The sequence below is a fragment of the Neofelis nebulosa genome, chromosome 14 (genome assembly GCF_028018385.1).
Source record: "Neofelis nebulosa isolate mNeoNeb1 chromosome 14, mNeoNeb1.pri, whole genome shotgun sequence".
In the NCBI taxonomy this organism is placed as follows: domain Eukaryota; kingdom Metazoa; phylum Chordata; class Mammalia; order Carnivora; family Felidae; genus Neofelis; species Neofelis nebulosa.
The window spans coordinates 48,506,286-48,517,896 of NC_080795.1; the positions used below are offsets into that span (position 1 = coordinate 48,506,286).

General features: G+C 48.9%; 1 protein-coding gene across 1 annotated transcript; it reads right to left on the reverse strand.

Moving 5' to 3' along the window:
* Positions 1-3,783: 3,783 nt before the first annotated feature.
* On the reverse strand, positions 3,784-10,361 carry KLF10 (KLF transcription factor 10). The gene is made up of 4 exons (XM_058698733.1): positions 10,182-10,361; positions 6,894-7,127; positions 5,876-6,788; positions 3,784-5,394 (listed from the first exon to the last, which is right to left on the reverse strand). Exons 1-4 carry the CDS (start codon positions 10,215-10,217, stop codon positions 5,135-5,137), a joined length of 1,443 nt encoding a protein of 480 aa, XP_058554716.1. The 5' UTR covers positions 10,218-10,361; the 3' UTR covers positions 3,784-5,134.
* Positions 10,362-11,611: the final 1,250 nt, after the last annotated feature.

Consider the following 11,611-nt stretch of genomic DNA (forward strand, 5'->3'; position numbering starts at 1 on the left):
CTTTCAATTTGATCAGTGCTCTTTCCCTATACCTTCTCTAGAGCACAGCTACCTGTGTAGAAAATTAGAGGTATTTCTATTTGAGAACCAACTCTAAGCCATTTCTCAAACTGTTGTTAAGTTGGTCAGAAAAATGCCAGAACTGGATTAAGACAGACACACACACACACACACACACACACACACACAATCAGTGGGACATCTCTAGAGACAAGGCTTCCCTTAAGGTGTCCCTGGATTTCATTTCCTCCAAAGAGAAAGAACAGGTTAAGAGCTGAGCCATTACAGGCTGAGGAATTAGACTCACTGAGAGGGACTTGGTGAGCCTTGTATATGTCCGTCTTGATCAGATTTCTTCCCTGCCCAGTTAAAAATGCAATGAAAAGAACCTAAATTCCAGTGGCGCTTTGAGAGCTTTGAAGGCGTAGTGAGAGTGCTTCTAGCACTAGCAGAGGTTGATGGGAATAAGAAAAAGGCAGTCTTCAGCTCTTCATTGCCTTCGTCTGTACCCTGCATGTCTTGCAACAGCTCCCTAATTGTTCTCTCCCTAAGCTGCACAGACCTCTCAGTTTTCAGTCTGACAAAATTTAGTGAGCCCCTGCAGTGCGTCAGACACTGGTGACAGAGCAGTGAGCGAGATTCATGGAGTCCTTGTCTTCATGGAGTTTTATAGTGAAAGGGAAAAAGATATTAAGCAATTTTGGCAAAGTGTAATTATTAAAGCAGAAATGTCAAAGCGAAAGGGCAGGAAAATATTTCCAGCAGGAGAAATCATGTGTATGAAGGCTCAGAACTTGGACATGGTGTAGAGAATAAGGTGGAAAGTGGTGTGAGAGGTTGTTAGAAGCGTAACCGTGTGGGGCCTTCCAGCTCTGCTCTGTGCCTTCAGCAGCCATCAGCCACATATAGTTACGGAGCACTTGAAATGTGCTTAGTTCCAACTGAGATATGCTGTAGACATTTAATTCATACTGGATTTTGAAGTGTGGTGCAGAAAAAGATAGTATCTCATTAACAATTTTATATTGATTATATGTCGAAATGATCAACTTTGTGGACGTATCGGGTCAAATAAAAATATGAAAATTAATTAAAATTTTTTTCTGATGTGGCTACTAGAAAATCTCAAATTACATACGTGGCTCACATTATATCGCTATTGGTCAGCACTGTTCTGGACCATGTTAAGAAACCTGGACTTGATCCTAAGAGCACTGGGAAGGTTGTGAAATGTCTTAAATGAGGAGGTGACATGGTCAGGTTTGCATTTTCAAAAGACTGGTTGAGGGGGCTGGATGGTGGGAGACAAGATGAGACCCATTAGGGATAGCTGTGGTTGTTCAAGTGAGAGAGGGTGGTAGCCATGAGGACAGAGAAGACTTCCAAAAAGTGAGATGACTAACACCAAACAGCTCTCATTCCGATGAAACATGAACATGATAAGTTGAACCCAGATAAAATTTCCATCTTTGTCCATCAAAAATGGTTGAATAGTGAGAGACCTAACAAGGGTCAAAGTTGGAACATAAAGAATGACATAAATATCCCTAATTCCACAGTGACATAAATAAATGAATACATAAATGGGGGGGAAGCCACAACTCTTTTCCCCAGAATTCCAATTAATAATGAAGAAAATATGAAATTGCTATTAGCATATCACAGTAATAACTGCCGTATGCAAGATCTATGTAAGCATACTGAGTGGGCAAAAGTTTAAGCAGAAACAGGTTATCCATCTTAAAGTATATCTCCCCAAATAGTTAATAATTATAAGGAGAAAAATAATTTACATCGGAAAATTCTAGCAGACATCACTAGCTAAGTGATCAAGCTTAGCATCACCAGTAATACAGACATCATGTATTTCCTATGATGCAGTGAAGACATTATCACTCTGTGGTATCTTCCCAATTAACACATAACCGCATCTAGTCATGAAAAAACATCAGACAAACCCAAAGTGAGGGTCATTCTACAAAATAACCAAGAAGGACTATTCAAAGAGATGAGAGAAGACAAAATGAGTGAGCATAGATTGGAAAAAATTGGATATGACAAGTAAATGTTTGAGATCCTGGATTAGGTTCTCTGATAGGAAAAAAAAAAAAAAAAAAACATTGGTAGAAAGAAAAAAAAAAAAAAAGACACTGGTAGAAACACTAGTGAAACCCAAACAGGTTCTAAACTTTCGTAAGTATTGTAGCAAGGTTAATGTCTTACTTTTGGGCTCCTGGGTGGCTCAGTTGAGCATCTGACTCTTGATTTTGGCTCGGGTCATGATCTCACGGTTTGTGAGTTCAAAGCCCCACGTAGGGCTCTGCGCTGACAGGCACGGAGTCTGCTTGGGATTGTTCCCGCTCTCTCGGCCCCTCCCCAGCTTGTTCGCTCGCGCTCTCTCTCAAAATAAACATACATTAAGCAAATTTTAATTTCTTGGTTTTGATAAATGTTCTATGGCTATGTTACCAGCAGAAGCTGGATGAAAGGTAAATGGGAACTCTATTTTTGCAACTCTGAGTCTAAAATTATCTAAAAAGAATGAACTATTAAAATAGCCTGAATATCAGTAATTTCATACAGTCCAACTTATACGGAAGTCAGACAAGAAGCAGCCAAAACTACTGCTAAAGCTACACTAATACCGTAATTATCATTACATGCTGCAAATGTTCTTGTCTGGGGGCAACTTTTGCACCAACATCAGTTTGCGCGAACGTTCAACTCAAATTCATTACTCTGTTCAAATGATTTGATTTACAAAATTTTCGAGTTAAAGTCTGATGCCAGCTAGGACTGGGAAGAACACAGCCACGGGTGGCACATTTCCACTGGCCACGTCATCACAAGGGTGTGGGCACTAGGGCAGCTACCTTCCTCTACTCCCACTTCTGGAGACCTACCACCATGAGGAAACCATTAGGATGGTCCAGGTCCCAGCATTGAGACTGCAGAACAATACCCTCCCCAACGGCTGTGCTGTACTTACACGGTGTTAAGTTTCCAAGAAATAAGTCGTAACAGGTGCACAGATGACCCGAGATGCTTGTCTTATAACTGGTGCCAAGTGAGCACATTGCCCCTTACCATGCGTGTTCAACAGCGAGCCAGACTTTAGGTCAATGGCTAAGTTGGATACTGTGGACAATGTTCTCTCATGACAAGGGGATTTCAGAGCCAACTAAAATAGCAACCTCCAAAATTACACTCAATACACCCAACTAGCATTTACAGCTCCTAATTCCACTGACAAGTGACTAGCAAGTGTTTCTCCTGCCAGGTGTATTACCTTTCATGCAGTGTAAGTATCAGCATGTTTATTGCATTTAAGGTTTCACTTAATGGCCTAAGCTAATCTAACTTCCAGAGGTAATTCACTCTCCATTTAACAGGTCAGGATTCTTTTCATTTGCCACAGCAGTCCTATTGCTTGTAGTCATTCATCGTGGTATGCCCCTTAATTTAATGCTACTTAAGGTTTTGCTGAGAGCCAGAGCTATATCTCAATCCCAAATCATCAAAATGTACAAGAATGTTTCAAGATTAAAATGTGTTGGTTTCTTGAACTGGGCAGGCTTGTTAAGTTATCTCAGTGAATATATGGATACCAGTCCTCACTTCGTATACTAATTTGATTCACAGTAGAGATACACCCCTGCAGTTCTAAATTTGAATGAAGCTCTTAGAAAAATGCAGACACTAAGTCTTTGGATACACTCATAAGTGATCAATGTCATGTTTAGAGTGAGAATGGTTTTCAACAAATGCCATCAACCAAGTAAATATACCAAAGGAAATTTTTATTGTAAACAAGATATAAAGTACAACAAAAGAAATATTGTGCAAATTGTAAATCACAAAGTTTTTTTTATTATTAAAAGAAAATTCCTGTTTTCCAAGGGTCCAAGTTTTGATGTCAGAAATCAATACCCAATAGAGAAAAATGTTAAATGGAAAGATATAGTGCCATTTTTCACTGTAGATTTTAAACAGTTTACTTTTGTTTTACCACTGTATATATCATCCACTATATAACAGAATATAACAGAAATACTGTTAACAAAAGTGAATGTTTTAACAACTTCTATTCACCTAATTCCACTTCCCTCCCCCCCAAAAAAACTCCTATAAATTAACAGGACAACACTTGCCCATGTGAATAATGGTCACTAACTTTCTAATTCAATAAAGCACACATTATATCCTCATAATATAAGGGTACTTTACTGATGACATAAGTCATCTTTTTCAAGGAGTTATCTAAAATTCTTGGTATCCCTTCTTTACAATATATATTTTTATCTTCCACTTTTTTTTCTAAACAAAGTGCAATGTATCTTAGAGTCTACAGAAAACACATTGGTATACAATTTTCAAATCTACACAAGAAACTGCAGGCAAACTAAAGCTCAAAGCATAATAAAATGCCTAGATATAGTCATCTGTTAAACTTTCAAAACAAAAATGCAAAAAAATTATAGCTATACTTCAAAGCAATTAAATTACTGAGGATTCCAAATCTTTGGGCCCTCTTTAGCAATATACAAGCTGCTTAATTCCAAATTCCAAATGGTAGCAAGTATAAAAATGCTAGTTCTAGATCATATTTAACAACTACATCCACGAAATTGACTGGAAAGACTAGGAATTTAAGTAAACAAGGTAACTAGGAAAAGATGCCAAAGTTTGTAATACAAATCAATTTTCCATCTCCATCTCCGTACCATAATGTTTATTTCCAGTCTCTATTCTTGAAACCAGTGCTTTAGAAGAATCACATTGAAAAGTTGGTCTCAAGTACAAACGGTGAAAACGAAGTAATAAATTGTGCACACAAATTCAAAATCTGTGCTACCTGTGTTGACCTCATCTGAAACCTTCAAAAAATATTTAAAGGAATAAAGGCTTTCTCATCTCTCTTATGTGATAAGAAATGAATCCTGCCACTCTGTGACCTGCTTGTGGCTGCAGCACTTCTTGTCCTCCAGCCCAGGGCTGAGGCTTCTCCTCAGGCTGTGGGGCTTCTGCGTTCCGCCGCACCGGAGGGCCACAGACTTGCAGTGGAAGCATTTTTACATCACCGCTGGCTCCTGGCTGTGACCAAAGTTACTTCGGATTCTCACCTTCTGAGCGGTCACTGCGTGGGGGCAGGGGTTGGAGGTAAGGCCATGTCATTTAACTTGCTCACTTCCATCTGCCAGTTTGGTAGCTTCTTGGCGGACAGATGGCGCCGGGCATGCTTGGTCAAATGGTCGCTCCTCATGAACCGTCGGTCACACATGGGACAAGCAAATTTCTTCTCACCTGTGTGGGTTCGCCGGTGTCTGGACAGTTCATCAGAACGGGCAAACCTCCTTTCACAACCTTTCCAGCTACAGCTAAAAGGCTTTTCTCCTGAGACAAAGAAATTCAGATCATCGTCACTATGCATTCATCAAGTCACTATAAATTGCAGATCTAATTATATCCAAAGACATACATTTTAAAATATCTTAAGAGATGCTCTTTAAAAATAAAAGCTACTAAATGAATCAACTGTTAACTGAATGCTACATATATTTCCAACTTTCACTCAATCACATTTATAGGAATCTTCCCTTTATAAATGCCAAACACAAAAAGGTTTTCTGACTTCAACTATGGTACAACGGCTTTAGAGATACTTTATTAAAATAACTACTCAGACACATAAAGAATCATCGTTTGAGAAATTAAAACAAACACCTTGATGAAATCTTTGAGAAACCTGTAAATATCCCCCACTGAACTGGCTAATAAGGCAAGTTCTTCTTTAACATGCCTGGCTTGTACCTGTGATCATGGCCAAAAAACATTCAACTAAATCTCAAGGACACGAATAAGAAATGGTTGGTACCTGTGTGTGTTCTCATGTGGGCCTTCAGATGAGAGCTCTTAAAGTACGTCTTGCCACATCCTGGGTGGCTACAGATGTGACTTCGTATCCTGGATGAGTCAATCTGAGGAGTGACTTTTGCTGTGGAAGGGGAAAACCCTGGAGCGGGGGCGATGGGAGAGAGTCTGGTGCCATTTGGGCTCACCACCGGAGGCTTTGGGTTCTGAACAACAGGCTGGGGAACGACAAACATGACAGCGCCTTTGGGCACCTGAGTGCCCATGAACACGACAGGTGGGCACACAGCTGGTGGCTGACTGGGTGGAGTGCTAGGAACAACTGTTGTCACAACAGGGTTGTTTGCAGGGAGGGGAACCATCTGACAGATGACCGGCATAGGTGGCACTCCCCCTGTTGACACTGCAGGTGGGGAGACCAGCACCGACTTCTGCTGTGGGGACACAGGGGCGGGCTGAGGTCTACAGATGACTGTCTCTGAGGAAGGCACAGAAAAGTCATAAAGTGCAGGACTTGCTTTCTCATTAACATCTGCCGCCGTGTTTCTCTCACGTTTGGATCTGTTTGGTGACACAGCTGCACAGGGTATGTTTTTTCTTGCAGCCTCAACGTTCAGGTGGGTTCTTCTTCGAAAAGAATTGTCCTGATAGTTGAGGATGCTGGCTGCTTTCACTGGGCAAGATCTGTGGTTACACAGCTGGGCATCAGCTGTATGACGGATCACACTTGTTGCCTGAGCCTTGGGGAGTTTGGGGGCAGGTGCCGGGCTCTTCTCTTCCTCTTTGAAAGGTGCAGCAATGTGAGGCTTGGCAGGATCTGAGAATGATTTGAAGTGTCCGGTAGATGGCGCTGATGCCATCAAATTTGACACTTGAGAGGGTTCAAAGTCAGAAGGGCTGTAAGGTGGAGTCAAACACTAGAAAAGAAATACACAGAAATCGGCATGAGAAATTAAGTTCGTTATGTAAATTATAAAAAATTAGACCATCTACAGTCCCATATTAAAAACAATGAAACTTACAAATGCTGGGATCGTATGAAAGTCAGGTGTACTCGGGAGTAGATTCTCTTCCTCCGACATATCGGATACTGGAGTAACAGGTCTGTTTTCAGTGTATTTCTTAAAATCAGACTTCCAACTGCAGCTCATTGACATAAGTGCTTCTACAGCTTCAAAATCACTCTTTTCTGCGGTTTTGTTCCAGGAATACACACTCTCTTTCGATCTTTCAGAAATCATTTCCATCCTTTCTTCCTTTAAGAACAAAAGATCAAATGCTTATAACCATATTTTTGTCATCCAAATAACACGCAAAGGAACTTACAATTTTTCCTTTACAGTTGCACAAATTTCCAAGTTTGTGAAATAATTTTTTCTCTCACCCCTACTAAAGATAAAATTTTCCTCATTCTTTCTCTAATACTTAGGGTTGAACACTGATACCCCTGCAAGGTAGAAGAGAAGCATATTACCATTAAAGAGACCAAGGCCAAAGATAACAATGCATGTATGATCCAAAAAAGAGAACTTGATTTAGAAATATTATATTCTTCCCAAAACAGCCATCTGCAACTGAGATCAAATGAAATAACTAAGGGAAGGTTATGCAAAAGTTTTTTCAATACTGCAGGTGAGGTATGAAGACTTTTGAGGTACCAATTCCCCACAACTGGTAGTGGGGAAAAGGCAAAGTGTAGTGGACAGAACTCGGGTCTGTCGATATGGGTCTGATCTTTTCAAAGTCACTTGGCACGTTAGGATAATATCAACAGGATAGAAATCTTCAGTGTCTTTTTAAAATTACTACATCAGGTTATTTTAAAGGTAAAATACCTTTCATAGCTTGATTATCTATGGTAGAGAGGGATAAAGTGAAATATGTGGAAAAATCCCAAAGCCATATTTAGGCTTCAAGTTCTTCATATTTGTGTTCCCTTTCACTAGATTTAAACAATGGCTTGCCATGCATAGCTATGACCAGCTAATGCGATACTAAAAAATGGACAATCAAAATGTAATCTTCCACCCAGAATTTGCAAAAACTGCCTGGTGAGTCTGCGATAGTCCAAACATTTTTTAAATTTTTAAAAATAACTGCCAGATGACAAGAATGATAGTGCATGCTTGCCATTCGTACAGCTCCCTCTATCAAGTGTTTAATGTTTCATATTAAAGTTCCTTAAACTGCACTTAAAAAAAAAATGGCACTACCCACCACCTTTCATTTTCCATTAATGTGATGCCATTCTTTTGGTTGAAGTAGAAATTGTGTAAAAATACCGAAAAGCATTCTTTACAAAGTACTACTCTCGACGCTAGTTTTAAAAAATACATAAACCCTTCGTGTTGATAACCTTTGAAAAGGAGCCACTGCTCTGGAGATTTCACCAACAACGCTATTGCATAATCGCGCGCCCCTTTATGTAAGCTGCAACGGACAGCGCACGTTTGTCTAAAAGCCTCAAGACGCCAATGCAAAGAAAAGAAAAAGGAGAAAAGGCAGGCAAGCAAGGAAGGGGAGCTTGAGCTGGGAAGGGCAGGAAGAGAAGCGGGGAGGGGAGGAAAGGGAGTGGGGCGCAAGGCAGGAAAGGGAAGAGCGGGTGGAGGCGCGGGCGGGGGAGGCAGACGAAGGGCGGGGGCGGACGGCGGGGGAGATCCTCGCTGGCGGGGACAGACGGATGGGGCCGCCCTAACCTCAATGAGGCTCGCGGGTGAGTCACTGGGAACATTCCTCGCCGCTCGCACGTCCCCGCGCCCCTGCCCCCGCCATTGGCCAGCCTGCCCGGCGGCCCAGGCCCGGATTGGCTGGGCCGCGAAGGGCGGGGGGCGCGGGGGAGGTGGGGGCGAGGCATGTGAACAAAGCGTGATCGGCGGCTGCTCCGGGCGGCGCAGGAAACGTGAACTGGGAATTGCCGCGCCGTCACCTTTCACCTACTTCCTGAGCCCGCGGGCCCCCGCCCTCGCGCCGGCCCGGGGGAGGGGCCGCGGGCGCCGCCGCCAACCGCCCGGCAGTGCGCGCCCCAGCCCGCGGGGAGGGGCGGGGCCGCGGGCGCCGGCTCCGGGAGTGCCCGCCCCTCCCCGCTCCCGGAGAGCCGCCGTTCCCTTAGGAACCGACAGCAGGGCTGGGCCTCTCTGCCGCCCCTGGCGGAGGCCGGGGCTGGGTCACTCGGGGACGAGAAGCTCCTTGGGCGCACCCGCTCCCGGCCCACCCCCGGCCTCCGCCTCAGCTGCCGGAGGAGGAGCCGTGTCCCCGCGGAAACCCAGCCCCCTCCCTCCTCCCGGCCGCAGCCCCCGGGGATCCGGCCGAGCCCTCGGCGCTTCCCGCCCACGCCGCCCACGGGACCTCAGACCACCCCGTCTTTCCCGCAGACGCGGCGCCCCCTCCCCGCGGTTTCCGGCAGCTCCGGCCTCCGCCCCCCGAGTCTCCACAGGTTCCCAGACGTGCAGCCCCCACGGGCTCCGGCTCCAGACGCACGGCCCGCGGCTCCCGCCTCGACACGCGGCCCCCGCGTCTCGCGGCCCCGACTCCCCCCGCCCACGTCCCCCGCCCCACGGCAGGCTCCCGCTTTCCACCCTCGCATCCCCAAGGCGGCTCCCTACCCCCCTTCCAGGGGGCCCTCAATAGGTGGCCACTTGCTCCCGCCAGGGATGGGGAGTCCCCTGCCGGCGCCTCGTCTCCCCTCGGCGGCCCGGGGCCCACGTGCCATTCCCCCGCGCCCACGCCGGGCGCCCCCTCCCCCAGCACCCGGCTGTCTGCTGAGCAGCCCCCGTCCTGCAAGGCTCGGCTCAGACCCCTGAGAGGGGCAGCCCCCTCGCCTCGCCAGTGGACACCCCGCCCCTCAAATGCTCGCCAGAAGCCCCCTCCCGCCCTGGGTCGCATTCCTGATCCAGACGGCGGCATCTCTCTCGGGTGCCAGGTGCAGGGTAGACCCCTTGTCCCCCCCTCCCCTCTACACCTTCCCCAGTCCTCGCTGCCAGGGCAGCAGCCCTCTCCTCACTCTTCGCGCTCCTCCAGCCATCCTCCCCCTCGCCCACCTCAAGTCTCCCTGCGGAGCTGCCCCTTCCCCTCCTCATTATACACCTCTCCCTTCGTCTCTAGAGCCCCGTTCGCCTCTCCTGACCCACTCCGCGACACACACGCTCTCACCAATGCCCAGTTTGCAGGAAGAAAGCCCCTTTTTCCTCCACGACCCCGCTGCACCCCGGTCTTCGGGCGCCGCTGATGTCAAGGGCTCGGGGTTGGCGCCCCGGCTGGCCCCTGAGACGCAGCAAGGAGAGGAAGGACAGGGGCATCCCCAGGTGACTTACCGAAGCCTGCTGGAGAGAAGCGCCGAAGTTGAGCATGGTTGGCTGCCTGGCTGCCGGCGGCGAGCTGACTGGCTGCTACGCTGCTACGCTGCTTGGCCACAGACGGGCGCCCGGAGACACTCGACGTCGCTCCCGCCGCCGCCGCGCTCCGCGCAGTCTGCCCCCTCCCCATTCAGGTAGCCTCTCCGCCTGCCCCGCGCCGCGGGCGGGGGCGGGGGCGGAGCCTGAGGACGGCCAATCAGCGGCAAAGGTGTGTGAGGCGCCGGCCAATGGGCTCCCGGGGCCACGCGTGATCAGCGGCTGCCCGGCAGCGTGAAGCTTGTGTCAGTGGAGCGTGTACACAATCCCCGGCAGCGTGTTCCCTCGGCCCGGCCCGAGGGAACTCCCGCCGCCACCTGACTCAGTGACACCCTCTCATCCCTCGCCCACCCCCCCAACAGCGGTCCTCGGCCCCGGCCTAGGGGGCGGTGCCGCGGGCGGGGGCCTAACCCGGAGGCGCGGCAGCGGCGCGCCCAGGCACTGCGGAGGGCCGGCCCCACGTGGGAGGTGGGGAGGGATGCCCGCTCCGCCCCGTCCCCTCTGCTCGGGGCCCCATCTCGGCCCGCCACGGGGTGGGCGGGACGCCGGGCAGCCGGGCGGGGGAGGCAGCGGCTGCTAGCCAAGGGGCCCGAGCCAAGAGATTTGCATTTGGAAGCGCCGTCCTTAGGCGTCTGGCAAGAAAGCAGAGCCCGCTGACCGACTGAGCTGCATTTCTCGAGCATTTACTGGGTTTTGCCTCGCTGAGCCGTGGGGAGCACCGAAGCGGGGAGGGGTGAGGAGGGAGGGGAACCCGGCCGCAGAGCCGACACCTGCTCCTGCGCCCCCCGCCCACGCCCCCCGCCGCCGGCGCGGGCTCGCCCTCCCCATCTGCGTCGCTGGCAGCAGTACCCGCCCCGTCCGCCCCGCCCATCCTTCCTCCAGGCAGCTGGGAGAATGGTGTGGGGACTGCAGGAAGCCCTGAGGACTGGACCAATGGGGTGATGAGGGGCTGTAGACCCGAGTTTTTATCCTTCTCCGGAGCCGACGCTCGGTTGGAGAATCGAGTTTTGAGCTCGTTGTAAAGTTTAAATTGCAGTCTACAAGCTGTTTCAAAGGTAGACCCCACCACCCCGGGCCAAGGCCTCCGGAAACGCCCTGCCGGGAAACGGCTTGTGGGGAGGGGTCTCCTAGGGTCACCCAGCGCAGGTCGGAGCACGCCTCGGGGCGGGGTTGCTGCGGGGAAGCCCGCCTAGTCAAAGACACACCCGCCCCTCCAAAGCGCCCCCGGCCCTCCTCTCTCCGACTACCCCACCTCCGACCCCCAGGGCTCCGAGGCGGGCTGAGGCCTCCAGATGGGGAGCCCGTGACTTTGCTTTCGTTCCCAGTTTGCCCTCTTTTGGCCGTTTGGTCCC

Coding starts and splice junctions, on each gene's coding strand:
- KLF10 (XM_058698733.1), bottom strand. CDS start 10,217: ATGCTCAACTTCGGCGCTTCTCTCCAGCAGGCTTCG. Junction 7,128..10,181: donor CTTCTCTCCAGCAGGCTTCG/GTAAGTCACCTG, acceptor TTGTTCTTAAAG/GAAGAAAGGATGGAAATGAT. Junction 5,395..5,875: donor CCACATGAGAACACACACAG/GTACCAACCATT, acceptor TCTTTGTCTCAG/GAGAAAAGCCTTTTAGCTGT.